The sequence below is a fragment of the Hemitrygon akajei genome, chromosome 10, assembly GCF_048418815.1.
Source record: "Hemitrygon akajei chromosome 10, sHemAka1.3, whole genome shotgun sequence".
In the NCBI taxonomy this organism is placed as follows: Eukaryota; Metazoa; Chordata; class Chondrichthyes; order Myliobatiformes; family Dasyatidae; genus Hemitrygon; species Hemitrygon akajei.
The window spans coordinates 49,182,389-49,208,109 of NC_133133.1; the positions used below are offsets into that span (position 1 = coordinate 49,182,389).

Here is a 25,721-nt window from a genome sequence, read left to right on the forward strand (position 1 = left end):
TGTAGTGTATGGCTTAATGAAAATAAAGCAAAGATGAAACTGGAACAAAGGGAAATTCCAAGTATGAGACCAACGCTGTGCATTCAATGAGAGGAGAACACGTTTTCTTTCACACATTTTCAATGAGATTCACAGTACAAGTCTTTAGCTTGAAAGATTGAGCAACTTTTGAATGCAATTATTTCCAGATTTCTCCGAAACGAGTTAAAAAGATGAACTGGAGTAGGACTTGCGCTGAGGTCCCAAACCTTTCCCTTTTGCCGCATTGGTTCGCTTCTCACATTCTGACGGAGGAGATGATTGGCTGGACTGGTTGTCAATCCTGGAACAGGCAGATTGAGGAGCGGGCGAGTTATGTCTCAATGTCATTTCCGTAATGGATGCAAAGTAGCAGTTAGTCGGGGGGGAAAGAAAAAATCAATGGGAATGTGATGGAACTCCGAGAAATCATAGAGTATGGAGCGCAACAGAGAAGCGGCCAGCATCTACCAACATATCCATGTTCATTTGCAAGGTGGAGCCCCATGGGGCTTTACCCTAAAGGGGGGGCTGGAACACGGAGAGCCCCTCACCATCTCAAAGGTAAAAAAAAAATCGAGACTTTGCTCTCCCGCTAGAAAGTGTCCATGATATAGCTCGTGCAAAAAGCATGGAAGGACTTTCGCGTGAAAATAATCCGTCTTAGAACTCAGAGAAGGAAAAACGAAGTTCTGGGTGGGGGGTGGTGTGGACAAATGGTTCACAACGAAGCGCAAACTATGCATGAAAGGGGTCTCAAGTGATCGGCGTGCATGGCAGTCTGCAGCAGCCTGCTGCTGGAAGAGAATTTGGGGAATGCACTTTAAACTGCATTGGAAAAAAGTAATCTAATTTTGATAGAAAGTCTGTTTGAAAGGAGAGGCAGGAAAATATATGTTTAAAAATACCGACAGGCTGCTTCACTGAGATGTATTTCGGGAGGTGCTGAAGGACATGGTTCCAATTTAAAAATTACAGGTTTTCTGCATTCTAAATGTGTGCACATTTTGCTGTGGTATTGCAATGGGGCTGTATATTATATTGGGTTGTTACTTCCCCTCTAGGCGAGGGAGAGGTTTATTTCTGAACCCGGGAAGCAGAGGGGGCATGGGCAGGAGGCGTGTGTGTGTGTTTGGGGGGGGGGGGAGAGCAGCCAATGTTTTATTTGTGTAAATGATTAACGATCTTTCACCCTCGCAGCTCCTTCACAAGTAAAACAAGCAGTAAGTAACTTAAAAAAAAGACTGGTTCACAGAACAGCCTTTCACTTAACTCATAGGGGATATGTTAATTCCCTTCTTTAGTTACATATTAAACCGCATTGTTACTGATTAACGCCCCCCCCCTCCCCCATCACCGAGCAGTTGGAGCTGAAGTTCGGTCCCTGTGCGGCGATTTCTGCTGGACGGTCCTGTTTGAGTTAATATCCCCAGAAGACAAACGCAAGTGTTCTGTAAAGTGGGAGGCAGCGGTACTCCATAATCTACATCGTTAAATCTTTAATTAAATAATGTCTACTAGGGAGAGAAAGAACACTTCACAACCGCTAGTTATCCGGATGAGTCAGAGGATTTCATACATTTTCTCTCTCTTTCTCCTGCTTCCCCTGCCAAATTTCTTAAGTTCTTGCCTGACGTTCCTGCACGCGAAGAGCTTTCCTTTAAAGTGTGTTCATGGGATATGGATGTTCCTAGTCACACCTGCATTTAATGGCCATCCCTAGAAGCTGTTGAAAAGTTAGTTGATGGAAAGCCAGGTTCTGGGCTGACTGAAGACCACGTGGTGAATGGATCCCCATGGCGCAGGGAGTTCCAAGATTTTGGTCCAGTGATGGTGAGGGAATGGTAATTATGTTTCCAAATCAAGCTTGTCTATGAATCGTAAAATAACCTGCAGATGGCGGTGAATGCAGATAGATGCCATTTTCCAGCTCCTAGATAGTAAGGATTTTATGTTTGGAAAGCACATCCAGGGCAACCAAAGGCCCCACCCACCCGAGACATTCTCTCTTCTCACCTCTTCCACTGTAAAAGAAGTTACAAAAACATGAAAGCACTTACCACTGCACTCAAGGACATCTACCCTGCTGGTACAAGCCTATTCAATGGTTCCCCAATACAATAAGTGGACTCTTGACTTAACTATCTACCTTTTTTTGATCTTTCACCTTGCTGTTTACCTGCACTGTACATTTCCTGTAGCTGTTACACTTTATTCTGTTATTGTTTGTACTACCTTGGTGCACTGTGCAGACCTGCCAAAGGTTTTCAGCCCAAAATGTTAACTCTACTTTTTCCAATAGATGTTGCCTGGATTGCTGAGCTCCCCCAGCATTTTGTGTGTGTTGCTCGGATTTCCAGCATCTGCAGATTTACTCTTGTTTGTCAATTCATTATGTAATGATTTGATCGGTATGAACAGTAGGCAAGACAAATGTAATGGAGTTCACCAAAATGTAATGCCGTGTGGGCGATCTGTTATTTTTTATGTGTGAGAGAGGGGGTTGGGGGTTTGATGTTAATGCTCGGTGGGAGTGGTTTTGCGTTTGGGGTTTGATGTTCTAGTTCCCGTTTTCCGGGTGGGCGATTTGTTAGTTTTTATGTGAGGGAGTGGTTGTGGGGTGGGGTTGGGTTTTGTTCCTTTTTCCTTATCATGCGTGGGGGGTGTTGATGTCTTTCGAGGATTTCCATGGATTTTCTGTATTTCGTGGCTATCTGGAGAAGATGAATGTCAGAGTCGTATTCTACGTACAAAATAAAATGAATCTTTGAGACTCATTTGTATTGGTGAGACTCTCTAATCTCAGGAGTTTAACAAGGCCCCTCGTGGTAGGTTAATCCAAAAGACTGAAGTGTATAGGACTTGGAGTGACTGGCAGATTCGATTCAACATAGGCTTGGTCATAAAAGATGAGGACAGTGGTGGAAGTATACTATTCTGACTGGAGGTCTGTGACCAGTGGAGGTCCATGGGGATCAGTGCTGGAATCTCTTGTTTCTAATGGAAAAGTATACGGTTAAAGGCACTGATGTACAGAGATATCTTATGGTTCAAGTCCATAGCTCCTTGAAAGTTGTGACTTAAATGGACTGGCAGGTAAAGGAGGAGTATGGTATGCTTGCCTTCATCTGCCCTGGTATTGAGTATAAGAGTTATGAAGTTATGTTGCAGCCATTTCAAACAATGGTTAGATTGCACTTAAAGGATTGTGTGAAGTTCTGGTTCCCTCCATTCCAGGGAAGATCTATGCAACACAGGGATCGACCTACAGTCAATGAACTCAGAGGGTAGCACCAGATGTAATTAAACATATGGTGTTGACCTGGTGCACAACAATAACGAGGACGTGTAGTACATATGGTGATTTCATAACCAGTGGATCAGATCAAAGCTCTGCATTCCTGCCACATCAACTTGTGGATGCTGATAGACAATTAAACAGGCAAAGGGGTAAGGAAGCTTCGAAGTTGCAGAGCGGTTAGCATGATGCTATTATAGCTCAGGGCATCCAAGTTTAGTGTTCAGTCCCAGTGTCCTCTGTAAGGAGTCTCTAGGTCCTCCCCGTGCAATGCATGGGTCTTCGCTGGGTCCTTTGGTTTCCTCCCACAGTCCAAAGACATAGCAGATAGGTTCAATTGTCATTGTAAATTGTCCCAGGATTAGGTTTGGGTTAAATCAGGGGTTACGAGGCTGTGCGGCTGGAAGGGCCTATTCTGCACTTTTATCTCTAAGTAAATAAGAACAAATGTGTCCTCGTTTTTTTATTAGTTTTTTTAATACATTTTCTACATCGCTACAGATAAAAAAACCCAGATCGAAATGAAGAACATTAATACAGTGCAAAAATAAATATACAATAATAATATAATACAAAAGAAGTTAATTGAGAAAGCACCCAAATTGAAGATATGTAAAATTAGTATCCTCCCCAAGCCCCGCAACAAAAAAGAACTCCAGACCAACCACAACACAATCTAGAGAGTATACATCAGGACATTCAAACCCCCAAAACTGTAAATACACTTAGCAACAGAACATATTAATGCCTACTACCAACAAAAAAGGAGCTGAAAACAAGGGACCGAAAAAAAACCTTAGTTAAGAGGAAGGTTATGAAAATACTCAATAAAAGGTCCCCAGACCTTATGGAACTTTGTATCCGAATTAAGAACTGAATAGTGAATTTTTTCAAGGTCTAAGCAGGACATAATATCATTAAGCCATTGAGCATGCGTGGGCGGGGCAACATCCCTCCATCTAAGGAGGATTAAACGTCTAGCCAGGAGAGAAGCAAAAGATAATATTCGACACTTAGTCGAACTCAGACGTACATCTGTCTCACCCAAAGAACCGAACAAAGCAATTAAAGGGTTAGGTTCTAGGTGGTGATTCAGAATACAAGATAACTTTATGAAGACGTCTTTCCAAAATTTCTCCAAGCTAGGACAAAACCAGTACATATGAATGAGAGAGGCCTTGCCCCTTTTGCATTTATCACAGAGAGGACTAATGTTAGGGTAAAATCGAGATAGTTTAGATTTAGACATATGGGCTCTACGAACAATCTTAAATTGTAAAAGGCAATGGCGAGCACAAAGAGAGGTTGAGTTAACCGATTTGAGAATCGAATCCCAAGTCTCACCAGATAAGGAGATATTTAAATCATGCTCCCAAGCCATTCTAATTTTATCCACAGGGGCACGCCGTAAGGATGCTAACTTATCACGAATAAATGATATTAAACCTTTACCTAGTGGATTAATAGAAAGAAAGAAATCCATAACATTTTTCTCCAGGCATTTCAGGGAAGTTAGGAATTAAAGGTTTAATAAAGTGTCTAATTTGGAGATATCTAAAAAAATGAGCATTGGGCAGATTGAACTTAGCAGAGAGCTGTTGAAAAGATGCGAAGCGATTATCAATAAAAAGATCTTCAGAATGTCTAATGCCCTTCCTATACCAATCATGGAATGCTGAATCATACGTAGTAGGTTAAAAAAAGGTGATTATGTAAGATAGGGCTAGAAAAGGAAAAACCATGGAAACCATAAAACTTCCTAAACTGAGCCCATATACGCAAAGTGTGTCTAACAAGAGGATTAACAATTAATCTGGACAAATTACTAGGGAGTACAGAGCCAAGAAGTGCAGAGATAGATAAATCTTTAGTGGAACTCAACTCCATTGCCACCCAATTAGGGCACTCGGGTTGGCCATGGAAAAAAGACCAAAAGGTAGCATAACGTATATTGGCTGCCCAATAATATAAACGAAAGTTAGGTAAAGCCATGCCACCCTCTTTTTTAGATTTTTGGAGATAAACTTTATTAATTCTAGAGTGCTTATTCTTCCACAGATATGACAAAATAATAGAGTCTAGGGAATCAAAAAAAGATTTAGGAATAAAAATTGGGATTGATTGAAATAAATATAAAAGTTTAGGGAGAACATACATTTTAACAACATTAATACAACCTACCAAAGACATAGATAGAGGTGACCATTGTAACAGACTCTATTTTATAGTATATGAAAGATTAGCAAAATTTTCACGAAAGAGATCTTTAAACTTCCTTGTGACTGTAATCCCAAGATAAGTAAATTGATTATGAACTACTTTAAAAGGGAGATCACGAAATGTTAATTCTTGTGCTTCTTTATTAATTGGGAAAAGTTCGCTCTTATGTAAATTAAGTTTATAGCCAGAGAACTGGCTAAACTGATCAAGAAGTGAAAACATTGGAGGTAAGGATGTAGACGGATTTGAAAGAAAAAGTAATAAGTCATCAGCATAAAGAGAAACTCTATGCTCAACACCCCCTCTCCAAATCCCGGTCAATTCAGGACAATTTCGAAATGCTATCGCCAAAGGTTCTATAGCCAAATCAAAGAGAAAGGGACTTAAATGGCATCCCTGGCGGGTGCCACGTTTGAGGTTAAATAACTGGGATTTCTGAAAATTAGTCAAAACAGAGGCAGTAGGACACAAATACAGCAATTTGATCCAAGAGATAAAACTTTGACCGAAGTCAAATTTTTCTAAAACTGCAAAAAGTTAGTTCCACTCTATACGATCAAGTGCTTTCTCCGCATCGAGGGAAATAACACATTCAGGAATCCCAGTTGGAGGTGAATATAAAATGTTAAATAAACGCCGAATGTTAAAGAAAGGAAGATGGTTTTTAATAAAACCAGTTTGATCATCAGAAATAATAGAGGGAATAACAGTTTCTAATCTATAAGCCAAAACTTTGGCCAAGATTTTAACATCAACATTGAGCAAAGATATCGGCCTGTACGAGGAACACTCTGTTGGGTCTTTACCCTTTTTTAATAAAAGAATAATAGATGCCTCATTAAAAGAGGGTGGCAATTTACCGTAATTAAACGAGTCAGATAATACTGAGAATAACTGAAGGGAAAGAAGTGAAGAGAATGATTTATAAAATTCTACGGGGAACCAATCAGGTCCAGGAGATTTCCCTGAAGACAATGCAGAAATTGCAAAAGATATTTCTTCTGATGAAATAGGCGCATTAAGTTTGGCTTTAAAATCAGATGAAAGCGAAGGAATATTCAGATTATTTAAAAAGTGATCAACAGAGATATTGTCATTCAAAGATTCAGAGGAATAAAGTCGAGAATAGAAATTTTTAAATGCGTCATTGATTTCTAAGTGATCCGATGTAAAGTCTCCATTCTCCTTCCGGATCTTTGTAATATGTTGTTTGGCTTTGGAACGTCTCAGCTGATTGGCTAGAAATTTACCAGATTTGTTACCATGAATATAGAAGCGACTCTTACTTTCAAGAAGTTGGCGTTCAACAGGTTGAGTAGACAGAAGATTAAATTTAGTTTGAAGTTCTACACGCTTCTTGTATAATTCAGGATTCTTAGTTTGAGCATACAGTTGATCCAATTCTTTAATCTGATTAATGAGGTCTAATCGATCTGCACAGGACTTTCTATTAAGATTTGCTGTATAGGAGGTTATTTGACCCCTCAAATATGCTTTCATGGCATCCCAGACAATCTGGGATGACATTTCAGATGATGTATTGGTGTTAAAATAAAAGGTTATCTGATCCTTAATAAATTTTAGAAAATCATCATCCGATAATAAAGTCGAGTCAAAACGCCAGTGTTTATTCCTCTGAGGGAGACCAGGAAAATTTAAAGACTAAGCAATTGGGGCATGGTCAGAAATCAGTATACTCTGATAGTCACAAGAATAGACAAATGGAGTAAGTTGATTATCGAGTAAAAAGTAGTCAATTCTAGTAAAGGTATGGTGAACATGTGAAAAAAAAGAATAGTCTCAGTGGGATGAAGGAAACGCCATATATCAGAGATACCATAATTAGAGAGAAAAGAGTGAATAGCTAAGGCAGATTTAGTAAGTGGTCTAGTAACAGAGGACGATCGATCCAAATTAGGATCTAACCAACAATTGAAATCGCCACCCAGCATAAGAGAGTATGAGTTTAAATCTGGTAGCGAGGAGAAAAAAGGTTCAAAAAAATTAACATCATCAAAATTGGGAGCATACAGGTTTGCTAGTACAACTTTAGTATTGTATAATTTACCAGAAACAATAATAAAATGGCCATTTGTATCAGATATCTTATTATGGAGTTCAAAAGGAATATTTGAATTAATAAGGATGGAGACCCCCCCCTAGCTTTGGCAGCAAAGGATGAATGAAAATGCTGACCCGCCCACTTTGACAGAAGCCGAGAATTATCAAAACTACGAATATGAGTTTCTTGAAGGAAAGCAATGTCAGCTTTGAGTTGTTTAATATGCGAGAAGACCTTCCTTCTTTTAACAGGATGGTTCAATCCCTTTACATTCCAGCTCACAAATTTAAGTGAATTAACCATTATCAATTGTTAGTGCATAGAAGGTAGCAGGCATATAAAAAATCAAGCAGTACAATAACAGTCTGGGAGCAAAAATGTAAACATAGATCCGTAGAATCAAAACAGAGACATGTCCTGAATAACAAAGGAAAACAAAAGAAACAGTGAGTAGTGTTGGAACTGGAGAATCCACCCCCCCCTCGCAACCCAAAATTAGACGGCTACCTAAAAAAGCAGCTAGCTCTACCAAAAAAATTAACCCAAGTATGACTTCCAGTTCTATGTCGTTAACAAAAGTTCCGTATAAATAATATAGCAAATAATAACTAATTTATGCACTAGAAAACAGAATTATAAATAGGAACAACTTCAACCGAAGTATAAAAACTTAATACAAAGAAAATCAGAAGAAAACTAAAACTAACCTACCCGCGAAAAATTATAAAAGATTAAAAGAAAAAAAAGGAGGGGGAAAAGGGGGAAATTATAAAATTCAAAGAGTCCTTATCAACCATTTACAGAAAAAAAAGCAAAACTTAAACTATGAATCAACCAACAGGGAGGCCTTCAATAAAAACTCCAAACCTCCAAAACAAGTTAAAGACAATTGTAGTTCTCTATAGATAAGGTTATACAAAAATAAAATAGATTACACAGGTAAAATCTAAAAGTTTGCAGGGAAACATTAAACTTAAATTATCTATTTAGAAAAAATGCATCAAGTCCAGGGAGAGATTGACTACAGCCCTTAGAGTTTCAATAGATAATGACTGAATTATTCAAGTAAAGTCTGAGTTCGGAAAACATAGTTTTACTTCGAGAAGTACCGTAGATGTCGGATTATAAGCCGCTACTTTTTTCCCACATTTTGAATAGCTTTGAACACTGCGGCCTTTACTACGGTGCGGCTAATGCATGATTTTTTTTCATGCCGCCAGAAACATTTTGCCTCGTAACAGTAGACCAATAAAATTGATGAGTAGTTCACAGAGGTCCAATGAAATTGTACGATAAATCAAGCGCACTTTCACAATTAAATTATTGTAAATCAGTCATTTGTACTCACCCTCATCAACATGGAAAACACTCGAAGAAAAGCATTGTGCTGCCTTTATGGCAGTTATTTAGTTTATAATATTTTCGCTTAGTAATTCATTTGTTAGTAATTTCTAGTTAAAGTTAGAAGTGTTTTAACTATATTTGTTTTCTGTACTACATCCCGGGATGCTATGACATCACACCCGGTTTCGCCGCGTCTTGTGGGAAATACCGGTTTGCGATAAACGGGAAGGTGGGGGCGAGCGGCATTAGATCTGAGCGAACGCTGCTTTTAAGTTAAAGGCGATCAATAACTTTTCCTGGTAGGCTGCAGTATATATATTTTTTACCAGTCGTTAGGAGATATTGGAATGTTGTTCAGTAAAAAAGTATATGCAACGTAATTTGTGTGTTACCGATACGTATGTATATTTAAAAGTAGCCGCGTTACAGGCACGGTTCGAAAAAAAGCATTTGCAATATGTATTTGTTTATGTTACCATATGGATTTAATTAAAAGTTAAAAAATCCTCACATGTAATATCTTTCTGTGTAAATATCTCATATTACAACGTGGGACACCTGCGGCCGAAAATCCGGTGCGGCCTAAAATCCGGTGCGGCTTGTACAAGTACAAAATTGATTTTCTTTATAAAATTAGAGCCAGCGGCTTTTAATCAGGTGCGCTCTGTAGTGCGAAATCTACGGTACTTATCAACCATTTTAGAAGGTCAGGCCGGTTTCGAAGAAGACGAGGTGGCTGGGAGACTTCCAACAAACTCCTCAGCCTCCTTCACTGATTTAAACCATTTATAATCTCCAGTAGTAAGCGTAATTCGAAGATCGGCTGGGTTTTGGAGGAAGGGTCTGAATCCGCGATCATAAAGCACTTTCATTACACCTTTAAACTCAGCACGCATCTTCAGAACCTGGGGGGCAAAATCCTCCACAAAACGAATGACCGTATTTTGAAAGGCAAAAGTACCTCTGCGGCGTGCCTCCATCATCAAACGGTTTTTCACCTGGTATTGATGAAAGCATAAAATAATCGGCCGTGGGCGGGAACCCAGAGTTGCTCAAGGAACATAGATCCTGTGTGCCCTTTCAAGCTCAGGTGGAGTCGGAAAAAATTCTTCCCCGAAAATCTCACAGAGAAACTTGGAAAAAAATTCAACGGGAGAGCCCTTTTCGGTGGCCTCTGGCAAACCAAGAATTCGTAGGTTGCAACGTCTGCTCCGATTTTCAAGATCCACCATTTTGGGAAAAAGTTTACTATTCTTCTCCTCTAGGTTGGAGCAGAGAGTTTCAAGATATTGAACACAGCGTTTTAAATCTTCAGAAGTTACGTTGATGCGAGATAAATGTTCAGCATGATCATCCACTCTAGCATTAATCTGATCCAGTTTGACATTCAGCTGGTTGAAAGAAGTTCTAAATTCAGTTCTAAAATCCATTAAAGTAACTTGTTGATGTTGTTCCAGAACAGCGAGAATGTCAGCCGGCAAAGCCGTAGAAGTTTCCTTTTTCCCGGTTTAGTACTTTTGGTAGCCATTATAAGATAGATGTGTTCGCAGGCAGGTAGAAAAGAACTAATAAAATACCTAACTAAGGTTTAAAAAGGGAGACACATAGTGCAAAGGTAAGAAGAATAACGGAGCAAAAATTCGGAGCAACTAAACGATCGCCATCTTACCGGAAGTCCTGAATGTGTCCTCTATGATGGTGGGACCCTGCATGTGAACGCTAGAGACTGCTCTGTGGGACAAACTTCAATGGAAGGATAACAGGTTCACCACCACATCTAGAGCAGTTGGGAATAAGCTATAATTGCTGGCCTGATCACCAGTGCCCAGATCCAAAAATGTATGAGGTGATAAAGCAGTCATAAACTGACACTTGACCATTTATCAGACCATGTTAGAATATTGACCATCTCTCACTGTATGGAGGTATTGAAAATTTCTTATCTGCTACATTGTGAATGGAACTGAACTCACCAACAAACATTCTCACTTCAGATGGAACGGCTGAAGATGACTAGGATCTTGAAGTTGTCCCTTACAAATGTCCTGGAGCTGACTTCTAACAGCCACAGCCCATTTTCTTTTGTGCTGTGTATCACTCCCAACACTGTAGAGTTTCCCCCTTAATTCCCATTGGCTCAACAATTGATCAGATACTGCCATAGTTTCAAGGCTAGTCACTCTCCATTACTGGAAATCAACCCTTCAGCACATGTTTATATTAATGGCTGCATTAAAGACCTAGCAGATGAGCAAATACTCTCCAGATTATTGTAATGATATAATTTCAACAGGCTGATTGTATAGAAACAAGCTGTTCATCCCCCTTTACCATACTAACCATCAAGGACCCCTTCCACCAGCCTGTATCAATACTAAAACCAGATGAACAATTTGAAATCAAAATTTGTTGGAGCAAAAGCCAATATGAAAATAATGTTGATGAGGATGGTGCTCATCAACAAAATTGAACACAATTCCCTGTAATTAATTTGCTTCATGCTGCTTGAGACATTTCAGATTATGGTTTTTGACTATTTAGAAGCCATGTTTTTGGTTGCCTCAGTCCAAGTTTCAGCAATTCCCTACCTAACTCCCAGTCTTTACATTTTCCTCTTTTTAAGATGCTCCTTAAAATGTATTTATTTATGGTCAAACTCCTAAATTATCATGTGTTGTCAATCAACACAGTTCCTTAAAACACTTCAAACTTTGTTGACAATAAATTACAACGTCCAGTTGGTTTCAGAGACATAAGGTTGTTTTCTCTGTGTAAATTATGTGAAATGAATGCAGCTATTTCCAATAGTACAGGCAAGCAAACTTGCAATCCAGCTGCAAGGTGCTCTGTTGAGGATTTTGTGTAATATTTTACAGTTAAAGTGTTATTAAGTTAAGGGTATTGACTCTTCCCAACATTAACCTGACTGTTTTAATTCCACAAAACATATATTTGTTTGGAGATCCATTAGCTTTAAGGCTGTGAGCAGTACTTAAAGAGAACATTGAAGGACTGTACATGAAAGTATGGAAATAATCCTCTGGTCATGGGTGGCAAAGGAAACAGCATTCTGAACTGTAACACGGTAGATGGAGTTGGGGAGAAAAACTGGGAGAGCAGAACAAGCTTGTCATAAGATACACGTGGAATTCCTGAATTTGCACAGAATATATTGGGAGACAATAACCAAGTGTAGTTGAAGCTTTGTTTACGGTTTTAGTCACTGTACTGTGGGAATGATTTAAAATATGGCAAACTCAAAATCCCCACATTCACCATCAGCACAGGTGCACTATATGGTTAGTACCTCACTCGACTCACTTTATACTTATGACTGTGTGGCTAAGTACAGCTCCAGTGCTATGTTTGTTTGGTGACGACACCACTGTTGTTGGCCAAATCAAAGGTGGAGTCGAGTCAGCAGACATGAAGGAGATAGAAAGTCTGGTTGAGTGATGCCACAACAACAACCTCTCACTCAATGTCAGCAAAACCGAAGAGCTGATTATTGACTATAGGAGGAAGAAGGAAAACAGAGGTTGAGAGGATGAGTTAATATGAGACAATCTTTTCTGGGGCCAGTACATAAACGTCATCCCAATGAAGGTACAACAGCACCTCTACTCTTTTAGAAGTTTGGATAGATTCAACACATCACCAAAAACTTGGACAGAAATTTATAGATGCACAGTGAAGAGTATCCTAACTGGGTGCATCCTCGTTTGGTAGGGAAATATCAATGCACAGGAATAGAAAAGGCTACAGAAAGTGGTCCATCACAGGCAAAACCTTCCCTATCGTTGAGTATATTTACATGGAGCACTGCCACAAGAAGGCAACATCCATCATCAAAGACCCCCACAATTGAGGATGTGCCCCTTCTTGCTACTACAATATGGCAGGATGTACAGAAGCCTCAGGTCCCACCCCGTCAGTTTCAGGGACAACCACCGGGCTCCTTGACCACTGTTGACTGATCTGGACTAATTCTATGATCTGCAGACTCACTTCCAAGGACTCTTTAGCAACTCATGTTCTCAGCATTATTTTTATTTGCCCTGTTTAAGGTCTTTTGCACAATGGTTGTCAGTATTTCTATTTATATAGTTTCCTGTAAAGTTCTGTTGTATTTTTTTCTATAAATTTCTGCAAGAAAATTATTTTCAAGGTGGTATATGGTAACATATATGTACTTTGATAATAGTTTTACTTTGAAATTTGGTTTTGACATTGAACTTTAAGATAGATCCATCTGATTGCAGCATGGATTAGGAGTAGGAACCTTATTAGTGTCTTTTCAAACATCAGGATGCCACAAAACACTTTGCAGGAAATGAAATGCTTTCAGGAGTATTCATAGTTAAAATTTAGGAAATGACAGATATTTTGTGCACAATAAGCTCCCACAGGTATGTATGTGGAAGATGACCAGATTATTTGTAGTAGAGGTGTTGGTTGAATGTCCACTATTGCCCTTGTACTGCTAGGTAGGCCACAGTTTAATGTCTCCCCTAAAAGCTGGACTTAAAGCATCACACATTACTCCTCCCATACAGCAGTGGAATGGCAGCACAGAAGTATATGGAGTGGAACATGAATCCGTAACTTTCCCACTCTGGCAAGAGTGGTGCTCACTGTGTCAGGGTCAGCACATTTAAAAGAAATAAGGTCATGCTGAGAAGAGTAAAGATGAAATTCTTCATGATTATTAAAGGTCTGGGAAAGTAAGTGTGATAGGCTAGTAAACTATTAAAATGGATGATTACAGGGTTGTGATAAAGATATTTAAGGAGCAAGTTAGAAAAGAAGCTTTTTATAAAGTAAGGCAGCACAGTCATGTAGCATGTAGCTCTGATGACCCAGGTTCAGTTCTTCATTATTATTTTATTCAGAGATCTGCGCAGAACAGGCTTTCTGGTGTAATGAGTTATGCCACCCTGCAGCCCACCTACTTAACACTAGCTTAATCTCAGGGCAATTTACAATGACCTACTAACCTACTAACCAGGAGGTCTTTGGACTGTGGGAGGAAACCAGCGCAATCACAGGGAGAAAGTGCAAACTCCTTACAGACAGCACCAGAACTGAACTCCAAACTCCGACAGCCAGAGTTGTAATAGAGTCAGGCTGGCTGCTATGCTACCTTGACACCCCATGGTTTTTGTGTGGGGTTTGAATGTGTCTGCATAAGTTCCATTTATTACTCAAGTTTTATCAAATATCCCAAAGATTTACTGCTCATTACATTAATTGATTGCTGTAAATCGTTCCTGGAGTCAATGGTTGATGGAGATTCAGTGTGGAATTGGAGGGTATGTGGAGAGGAATAGGTTGTAGGGAAATAAATGCGGGGACAGAATTGTTGGGATTGCTCCAAGAACTGGCAGATTCACTTGGCCACTTGTATTGTGAGATATGTGAAAGTTCAGAATTCTTTCTGATTAACACAACAAAGCAGAGAACAAAATTTTTTAAAAAGTAGAATTTTTCAAAAAGAAAAAATTTGTCCAATGTAAAAGGTACAAGTCAGGAAATTAGTATCATGTTATAGGGGTTAGTGCTGATTTATTCACCAAAAGTCAATGATAGATGGTAACTTTCACCCATGATTATGGTAAGTTTTGATACACAAGGCAAAGATTTTAAACAAGGCGTGGGATCCAAGGAGACCTTGCTTTGTGAATCCACAATTGGCTTGTCCACAGAAGGCAAAGGGTGGTTGTAGATGGTTCGTATTCTGCATGGAGGACGGTGACCAGTGGTGTTCTGCGAGGATCTACGCTGGTACCAAACCTCTTTGTGATTTTTATAAATGACCTGGATGAGGAAGTAGAAGGGTGGCTTAGTAAGCTTGCTGATGACACAAAAGTTGGAGTTCTATGGATAGTCTGGGGGGTTGTCAGAGGTTACAGAAAGACTTCAGTCCGATGCAGAACTGGGCTGAGAAGTGGCAAATGGAGTTCAACTCAGATAAGTGTGAAGTGGTTCATTTTGGTGGGTCAAATTTGAAGACAGAATATAATATTCATGGTCAGACTTTTGGCAGCGTGGAGGATCAGCGAGATCTTGGGGTCCGCGTCCATATGACACTGAAAGCTGCTGTTCAGGTTGACAGTGTTGTTAAGAAGGTGTATGGTGTGTTGGCCTTCATCAACTGTGGGATTTTCAAGAGCCTTGAGGTAATATTACAGCTTAGTTAGATCTTACTGGAGTACTGTGTTCAGTTCTGGTCACCTCATTGCAGGAAGTATGTGGATACTATAGAGAGAGTGCAGAGGAGGCTTACAAGGATGTTGCCTGGATTGGAGAGCATATTTTATGAGAATAGGTTGAATGAACTTGGTCTTTTCTCCTTGGAGTGATGGAGAATGAAAGGTGATCTGATAGAGGTGTACAGGATGATGAGAGGCAATGATTGTGTGGATAGCCAGAGGCTTTTTCCCAGGGATGACTTGGCTAACATGAGGGGGCATAGTTTTAGGGTGCTTGGAAGTAGGTACAAGGGAAATGTCAGAGGTGAGTTTTTCACACGGAGTGGTTGGTGCATGGAATGCACTGCCAGTGAAGGTGATAGAGGCAGATACAATAGGGTCTGTTAAGAGACTCTTAGGTACATGGAGCTTAGAAAAATAGAGGGCTATGCGCTAGGGAAATTATAGGCAGTTTCTAGAGTAGGTTACATGGTTGGCACAACATTGTGGGTTATATGGGAGGCAGGGTTTAAGTGTAGGCACAACATTGTGGGCCGAAGGGCCTGTACTGTGCTGTACTATTCTGTGTTCTTCTATAAAGGGCCTGTGATGAGCTGTAGGTTTCTGTTTCTAAAATATAATGTTGTTTGTAATGATAAAGCTTATTGAAATGATGTCATGCTCCCATGATCAGATATCGTACGTTTCGTGTTTTTACAGCTGATACTGAAGCAGTGACGCTATCGGTTTAATAATTGTTGATCTTTCAGGTCTGCGTCGCTGTTATCAACTGACCCTTTGCCAATTTCCATTCTGTTGTTGCTCTTTCCAAAAATATATTTAGTTTCGCAGATAAAGCATGGAAAGTCGCATAGTTTTGAATATCCTGTTAGGTTAATTATGCTTGGAGACAAACTGTACTTGTAGATCAAACCACCATAGTGAAACTAGAAGCAGGTAATGAGTTTGCCTAAGATCGATACATTCAGCTTTAGAAGCTGATTTAAAAAGTGTCAGTTTTTAGTGCATGACAAATTAATGGACCGGAATATTTTGGGCAGTTTTTAACGGGCTGATCCTGAAGTTATTTACAGCTCAGATACCTGCTCCTTCAAATAACTGACCAGTTCTCCCAATTGTTTTTCCCATGGACAATCTACCTCCATTGACAAATATTTGCTGCTTTGTTAATGCACACTCGGTGGCTGCTGTATCTAGTAAGTGGACACTGAGTATATGTTTGTGGTCTTCTCTTACAGCCCATCCACCAAGGTTCGACGTGGCATGCATTCAGAGGTGATCTTCTGCACGTCACTGTTGTAATGCATGGTTACTTGAGTTACTGTCAGCTCAGACCAGTCTGACCTTTCTCATTAACAAGGTGTTTTCACCCACAGGACTGCTGGTCACTGGATGCTTTGTTTTTTGCACCATTCTCTGTAAACTCTGGAGGCTTTTAAGCATGGAATTCACAGGAGATCAGTTTCTGCAATACCCAAACCACTCCATCTGGCACCAACAATCATTGCACGGTCAAAGTTACTTCGATTACATTTCTTCCCCATTCTGAACCTCTTGACCATGTCTGCATGCTTTTATGCATTGAGTTGCTGCTAAATGATCGGCCAATTAGATATTTGCATCAACAAGCAGGAGTACAAATGTACTTAATAAAGTGGCCGCTGAGTGTAAATTAACTATGTACCACTTTAGAATGGAGCAAATATTTTACTGGTGTTACATTGTTGTGTTGTGTTCTAGCTTGCGCTTCAGTAATTAAGCTGGATGTCATGTCAGGCAGCATCTGTGTCAAAATGGTGACTGTTTCAGATCTGTGATCTTTTATTTGGAGTGTTCTGAATCTTTAATCAACTGATTATTTCTGTTGCTGTCTCTGCAGTCACTACTTGATCTGCTGACTATTTTCAGTATTCTGTTTATCCAGGAAATGCACTGTTTTTCTTTCTTATTTTTAACCACTGAATAACAGCATTCCCTTCAGTGCCATAATAGTTCCTTTGATCAATACTACTCCTTTCTGCAAGTCCTGGTTCAGCCGATTGCACTTTCAACTCTTAGTTGGTTGGAAGTTCAAAACTCACTCCAGAGACTTGAGCACAACACACTGATTGTGGGAAAAGAAAATGCTGTATAATTACAGGAGCCCATAAAACTTCACATTGCCGAAAGGAGTTCTGTCTACATAATCCTCTTTCCAAATTCATTCAGTATAGATGTTTACCCCTTTTCTTCCCCTTTCAGCTTGGCGCGATGTGATTTACTGTGAACAATGAGCCTATCACATTTACTTTAATATGGTAGTTTCCCTCTTAATACGTTAAAGGAAAGATAAAGGAAGGAAGAGAAAGCCTATGTTGTCCTGTTGGTCAAGGAGGGTGAAGTAACAACTGCATCCAAATACCAGAATAATGTAATTTGCTCTATGTAATAACTCAGACAGGTTTGAAGCAATTGTGCAGATGCATGTAGGACACACAAAATGCTGAACGAACTCAGGTCAGGCAGCATTTATGGAAAACAGAAAGCAGTTGACATTTCAGGCTGAGACCCTTCATCAGGACTGGAAAAGAGAGATGAAGTTAGAGTAAGAAGGTGGGGGGGGTGGGTGAGGAAGAAGTACAAGGTAGTAGGTGATAGGTGAAACCGGGAGAGGGGGAGGGCTCAGGTAAAGAGCTGGGAAGTTGATTGGTGAAAGAGATACAGGGCTGGAGAAGGGGGAGTCTGATAGGAGAGGATAGAAGGCCATGGAAGAAAGGGAAGAGGGTGGAGCACCAGAGGGAGATGATGGGCAGGTAAGCAGATCAGGTGAGAGATGGGAATGGGGAATGGTGAAGGAGCAGGAGGTGGGGTGCAATCACCAGAAGTTTGAGAAATTGAAGTTGATGCCATCAGTTTGGAGGCTACCCAGATGGAATATAAGGTGTTGCTCCTCCAGTCTGAGTGTGGCCTCTTCGCTGTAGCTTTTCGCTCGTTTGTGAAACACACACAGTATTATGAATGAGTTTAATACTCTGTTGATGCAAATATTTGCAACATATTTCACAACATATGCCAGTGGTATGAAGCCTGATTCAGACATGGCTATGAAATTGTGCTAAAGATAATAGCTTTGTTTTAATGAATCAGAGTTGACATTCCTGAATGCAAAGGAGGATAAGAAGGAAAAGGAGAGAGGGGAAAAAAGAAGAAATGTACATATTTCACAAACTTTGCATTTTCAAAGTGCAGAGCATAGGAGCAGCCAATTTATGTACAGTCTGTAAATACAAATGTGTTTGGGACACCAGCTGGATAGACTGTTCTGGATTGCAGGCATCTGCTGCTGGGTGGGAACTTGTGTATCAAGCAGTTGACAAGTAGAGAACCATGTTGTAACCTGCGGAGGATCCATCCCTTGTAGCCTAGGAAGTACAACTCCAAATTAACTCAGCAAGCCAGCACGAAGAGCACCATGATGATAATCTGCCATGGTGTTGATAATTGTAAATTAAGGATTGGGGTTTATTCATGTGTTGCTTTTTGAAAGAGACTCCTAAGAGGCCAGAGTGGACTCGGCCTGTAGACACACTTCTGGTTGTGCTACAGTCCCTTAATAGAATGATCCTGGGGATGAGAGGGTTAAGGGTGGCACAGTCGTAAGTCATTTGTACTTTCTACCCATGACCATGCAGCTTTTCTCCCACTGTCCAAAGATGCTTTGTAAAATTGTCCCGTGATTAGTCAAGGATTAAACTGGGTGATCTCTGGTCTGCATGGCTTGGATGGGCCAAAAGGCTCTACTCTGTACTGAATAAAGTTTAAAAAAAAATATGAGAGGTGTTTGATTACTCTGGGCTTGTTTTTACTGGAGTTCAGAAGAATGTGGGGGTGGAATCTCATTGAAATCTTTTAAATATTGAAAAGCGTAGATAGAGTGGACGTGGAGAGGATTATTCTTGTAGTGGGAGAGTCTTAGAGCAGAGGGTACAGCCTCAGAACAGAAGGACTTCCCTGTAGAACAGATGAAGAGGAAATTCTTTCGCCAGAGGGTGGTGAATCTGTAGCATTCATTGCCACAAATGGCTGTGGAAGCCAAATCATTCAGTATATTTAAAGCAGAGGTTGATAGGCTCTTGATTAGTAAGGGCATCCAAGGTTATGGGGAGCAGGGTGGAAAACAGGATTGAGAGGGATGAGGAGTCGGCTGTGATGGAATGCAGAGCAGACTTTATACCCAAACTCTCCTCCTATGTCTTGTGGTTTTATTATGCATTGTATCATCAACCAAAGCAATGCGTATACTAGTATCTGCAGTGAAACGTGGACTGGGTGGTGGGTGAAGCCTGTGATACTTAATGTTCACCATTTGCGTGGTAATGTCTCAGCTGGTTTCTTTGGAACAGAGAAGCCCCAAAGATTTAGATGAATTAAACAAAGATGAGCACATTCTGTTTCCAATGGCTGAATGGTGAATAACCAAAGGCACTAGTGTAAAAGTGATTGGCAAATAAATCCTGAGGTGATAGGAACTGTTACTGTTCAGAAACAATTCAGAATGACAACAATTTGATAGGATGAAGAAACTCAATGAGAATAATATAAAATCTTGAAGAATGAAAAAAACGCTGTACTACAGAAAGAGACTTGAACTGGATTTCCCTTTGGAAGAGACAAATCAGGTATAGTGGGAAGAATTAAATTTGGCAAATGCAGGAAACACTGTTCTGCAAAAAGAGAAATGGGGTTAATGTTTCAGGCTAGAAAAATCTTTAACAGAACTACAAAAGAGAGAAAGCAAGTTTGTTTTCAGATACCAAGAGTTGGAGAAGGGCTGCATAGGGCAAAGAGACTACAGCTGATCATGGGGTTGCTGTTGGTGTAAGCTGTAGATGATGTCCCCTAGTTTATAGGCTTATGTGGGCTGTTGGATAAACAGCACAAGCAAAGGACCATGAGGATGAAATTCAGGGGTGTACAAAATGCCCTGCAGGTCACATCATGCTAATGGAGGAAATCTGAACTAAAATTGCACATGGATAGCTACAGGAGAACTGGCCAGTTCTGATAAAGCAGAGAAAGCAAGTAATGTAAAGTTTTTGGAATTCAGTACTAAATCCAGGAGGCTGCAACATGCCTTAAATGAAAGTGGGATTATGTATTAGGCTTCATTATAACAGTGTACATATAAAATGGAGTGGAACTGGGACTGGGCACTAAAGTGGAAGACAGTGCCAAGCTCACTGGACTGAATGCAGGTGTTGTGGAAAATAGTCTCCAATTCACTGACTAATTTGGAAGGTTGTTGGGGTCCTGTTGGTGGAATAGAACCACCATAACTACTTCTATGGTTGCAAGGGAAGTTGTCCTAAGAAGTGACAATTTAGTGGCGATAGAAGACCAAACTGAATACCTTATCTTTGTGTCATTATCATGAAAACTTTGGAGAAAGATTTGATTCTGAGGTGAATGAACTTTTACTCAAACAAGACAGTGACTCATGTTTGCATTTCAGAAACTTTCATTTACTTTGCTTCAGAAGTGATTTGGATCACAAGTCAGTTAAATAGTTGGGGATAATCACATCAATGTCCATGCATGTGGATTTTACAGATAGCAAGGGTGAGAATTCTACCATTTTTCTTACTTGAGTGGGTATTGAAAACGATTATGGGAGACCCATTCCTTCCCAAGATCAACTAACTAATCCCAAGATTCAGGCCAAGGATGGTTTTTTTTGTTTGTTTATCTTCACTCCATATAGTCTTTGTTTAGCTTATCCTTACTAAAGAAAACTACCGTAGATTCCGGATTATAAGCCGCTACTTTTTTCCCACGCTTTGAACAGCTTTGAACACTGCGGCCTTTACTACGGTGCGGCTAATGCATGGTTTTTTTTCATGCCGCCAAAAACATTTTGCCTCGTAACAGTAAACCAATAAAATTGATGAGTAGTTCACAGAGGTCCAATGAAATTGTACGATAAATCAAGCGCACTTTCACAATTAAATTATTGTAAATCAGTCATTTGTACTCACCCTCATCAACATGGAAAACACTCGAAGAAAAGCATTGTGCTGCCTTTATGGCAGTTATTTAGTTTATAATATTTTCGCTTAGTAATTCATTTGTTAGTATTTTCTTGTTAAAATTAGAAGTGTTTTAAGTATATTTGTTTTCTGTACTACATCCCGGGATGCTATGACATCACATCCGGTTTCGCCGCGTCTTGTGGGGAAAATACCGGTTTGCGATAAACGGAAAGGAGGGGGCGAGCGCATTAGACCCGTGCGAGAACGCTGCAAACATATGATGCAGCTTTTAAGTTAAAGGCGATCAATAACTTTTCCTGGTAGGCTGCAGTATATATTTTTTTACCAGTCGTTAGGAGATATTGGAATGTTGTTTGTGCACTGTTCAGTAAAAAAGTATACGCAACGTAATTTGTGTGTTACCGATACGTATGTATATTTAAAAGTAGCCGTGTTACAGGCACGGTTCGAAAAAAAGCATTTGCAATATGTATTTGTTTATGTTACCATACGGATTTAATTAAAAGTTAAAAAATCCTTACGTGTAATATCTTTCTGTGTAAATATCTCATATTACAACGTGGGACACCTGCGGCTTAAAATCCGGTGTGGCTTGTACAAGTACAAAATTGATTTTCTTTCTAAAATTAGAGCCTGCGGCTTTTAATCAGGTGCGCTCTGTAGTCCGGAATCTACGGTAAATTTCAAGTCTTCGCGTCTAAATTATGGGACATTGTTTGTAAACTATATACTGATAAAGCTTAGAAAATGGAGAGCTTAAATGGAAATGGGTATCATTTAAAGAAACAGTTAGGGAAATGTTCTAGTGATAGAAGCAAGGAATTGTCAGGAACTGTGATAGCAAAGATGTTTGTGGAGATTTGAGATGATGGAGCAAAGGAAATGTTATTTCAAACTTTAGTGTTACTTGTGTAACTGGATACTCCCATTGCCATAGTGGTTATTAATTTTGAATTAAATCTTTGTATTATAAATTAACACAATTGTGTTTGTTTTAGTGCTACATTGTATAAAGTTTATTATTTCAAAGTGAGACTTTATTGAAATATTTGCTTTCCTGTCAAGTTATATCCTTGGCTTCTGATGCTGAATTATCTGAATTCAATAGAAGAGATTTGATGAATTGATGTGTATCAGTACTTTAGGTCATGCTATTCTGCTGGAGAACTTTGTTTCCTTAGTGACTGAACAATTAATAAAATTCTGGAAACCAGTCTAATTTTTCTCAATCTTTTGATGTTTCCTATGTTAACTGCTTTACTAAACTACATAGTGGAAGAGGTTAGTTATTCAGCAAAACCTTTTAAAGGCAGGCATTTCGTTGAAAGCTGTGAAATAGGACAATGCAAGCTTCGTGGCTGAGGTGAAATAATGTAACTTCAGGCCAACAATGACTTTTTATGGAAATCATGTGGTTAATGTTCCATGCATCTTAATCCTTACATTTTCACCGTGTTAGCAACTCTTTGGATTGCTAATGGTCAGGATTTGTGAAATAGCTAGTTAACTGCTACTCAAAGTGCAAATCCCATCTTAAGTGGTTAATTTATGGTTCTTGCCTTATCCTAACAGTGACAGATAAATTCACAGAATGTGTGATTGTTCATATATTTTTAAGTAATCGAAACATGTAGCCAATGTTACTACCAATATTTCACTGCATGGCATTTTCAGATTATGTACTGCATCCACATAATGAGAAACATTTCCAGCAGTTCCATTGTAGACAAATTCTTCTTGTGACACAAGAGTACATTTGAGCTATTGTCTCTGCTATTCATCTTGCTTTAAACTTTTAATTAATTAATTTAGAGATACGGTGCAGAATAAGCTTTTCCAGCCCTTTGAACCACACCACCCCAGCCAGCCCCGAAGATAGCCATTTAACCCTAATCTAATCAGGGACAGTTTACAATGACTAATTAACCTATCCTGGGTGTCTTTGGACTGCGAGAGGAGACCAGAGTACTTGGTGAAAATACACATGTTCCACGGGGAGAACTACAGAAGATGCCAGGATCTGACACCTCGAGCTGTAACAGCATCACTCTTTAACTGCTGAGGTACCATGGCACTCTTCTTATAGAAACCTAGAAAGCAGGAGCAGAGGAGACCATCGGCACCATTCTGTATGACCGTGGCTGGTTTTCTCTCTCAGTACCACATTCTCCAAATCACTTTAATTGATCCTTCGTGCCTAGAAATCTGTCAGCCTCCTAAAATATATTCAGGATTTCAGGTGTGCCTTATTTACCCGCAAAGGAATGTGACTGGGATCAGAATCATTCTTTCCTTCTTTGTTTCCAACCTGTACACCTCTTAGTTTGCTTCTGTCAGCAAAACAATATTTACTGTCAAAATTTTTGTTTATTCCAAGTCAAATTATAAAGATAGAAAATAAAATGCAGAACAAATTACGATACTAACAATACTACAGAAATATAAAACTAATTCTTAATAGTTATCGACAGAGGAATTCAGTGTACATTGCCATATTTTTTTAATTGACCAAGTGCATTTTATTGATTCTATTACAGTTACTGGATATTTTTTCAGTATGCCTGGAAGAAAATGAATCTCAGGTTTATATATGGTGACATATTTGAAAATAAATTTACTTTAAATGTTTGAACATTTGAAGCAGATGATGGATTGCCTTCATAAAATGTTTTTGACGATGGCATTTTCTGAATCTTCCTTTTCTTTGTAACATCCAAGATGATTGTCAATACCTTGAAATACTTTGTAGTTCCTAACTTGTTGAAGTAGTAAAATCATTTTATTTTTACCACTGGCCCTTTCTGCCTTCTTTAATCCTGAATGTTTGAAACAGCAGTGAGCAAAATAGATCTGAATTGTCTTGCTGCTTATTTCTTGCTAACTATCAGTGACTAAAATTACTGCTTTTTGAACATGAACACATGCAACAGATGCTATTTAAAACCTGCTGAAAACACATTGTGGTGTTTAATGACTGCACAAGTGCACGCGATTGATGCTTGATAGAAACTTCAGCAACAGTCTCCTGCCCCAATTAAATGGCATACAGTTCCAAATAAAGCAGCTATTTTCTCAATTTGCTTTTGTTCTTTAAGAGTTGTCCCAAATAAGTGGCTGTCCCAATTAACTGATGGTCCAATTTACCGGAATCCACTGAATTGGCCTAATGTTTCATAGTGGGGTCATGGTCTAGAGGGAGCTATGAGCTGGCATTCGGTCTTTAAGCAGTACAGCTCAGTCTTCAGGGATTTTCAGGATAGTAAAGGAAATACAATGGAATTAATTAGGGTGCCACGGTAGCGTAGCGGTTAGTGTGATGCTATTACAGCTCAGGGTGTCAAGAGTTCAATCCCGGCGTTCTCTGTAAGGAGTCTCTGTACGTTCTCCCTGTGGAATGCATGGACTTTCTCTTGGTCCTCTGGTTTCCACTCACAGTCCAAAGATATACCAGGTAGGTGAATTGGACATTGTAAATTGTTCCGTGATTAGGGTTAAATCGTGGTGCAGCTCGAGGGGCTGCAAGGAACAGTTCTGCATTGTATCTCCAAATACAATAAAATGCAACTTCACAAGCAACTATAAGTAAACATACAAAAACTGACAAATAATCAACGTGCAAAAGATGACAAACTACAAATAATAATACTGAGAACATGAGTTGTAAAGAGCCCTCGAATGTGAGTCTATAGGTTGTAGAATTAGTTCAGAGTGGCGGTGAATGAACTTTATTCACGTCAATTCAGGAGCCTCGTGGTGGTTACTGAACCTGATAGTGTGCAACTCAAGGTTTTTGTACTTCTTGCCTGTTGGTTGTATTGGGAAGAGGGCATAGCTTGGATGGTGGGGGCCCTTGATGAGGGATGCTGCTTTACTGAGACTGCGCTCCATATAAATGTACTCAGTGGTGGGGAAGGCTTTGCCTTTGATGGGCTGGGTTGTATCCGCCACTCTATAGCCTTTTCCTTTCTTGGGCATTGGTGTTTTCATGTCAGGCCATTTACAACCAATTAAAATTCTGTCCACTATGTACCTAAGGCAGTTTGGTAAAATTTTTGGTGTCAGGCCAAATCAACACAAACTTCTAAGAAAGCAGAGGCGCTGTCATGCTTTCTTAGACATAAGACTTGTGTGCTGGTCTCAAGACAGATCCTCGATATGCTAATACCAAGGAATTTAGAGTTACTGACCCTCTCCATGGCATTTTCTGTAATGAGGACTGACTGACTTCCTCCTGTAATCAATGATCAGCTTGATTTAGCTGACATTGTGTGAGAGGCTGTTGTGGCATGGCTCAACCAGATTTTCAATCTCCCTCCTAGTTGGCATTTCATCACCAACTTTGATTCAGCCAACAATTGTGTCGACAGCATATTTAAATATGGCATTGGAGCTGTACTTGGGTATGAAGTGAGTATGGCAGGGGTCTAGGAGCACAGGCCTCTGTGGTCTTGTCTATTTTTAATCCTAGCTCCATTGACATTGTTGATGCCTAGTTGCCCTCTCAAGTAATGTAATTAATAACTCAATTCAGGATCATT

General features: G+C 39.6%; 1 protein-coding gene across 3 annotated transcripts in view; it reads left to right on the forward strand.

Moving 5' to 3' along the window:
* Positions 1 to 361: 361 nt before the first annotated feature.
* Positions 362 to 25,721, forward strand: part of LOC140734363 (uncharacterized) — a 140,896-nt gene continuing 115,536 nt past the window's right edge. For all 3 annotated transcript variants that reach the window (XM_073058228.1, XM_073058229.1, XM_073058230.1), the window contains exon 1: positions 362 to 582. In XM_073058228.1, coding sequence (XP_072914329.1) covers positions 457 to 582 — 126 coding nt within the window. In that variant the 5' untranslated portion in view covers positions 362 to 456. The remainder of the gene's footprint in view (positions 583 to 25,721) is intronic.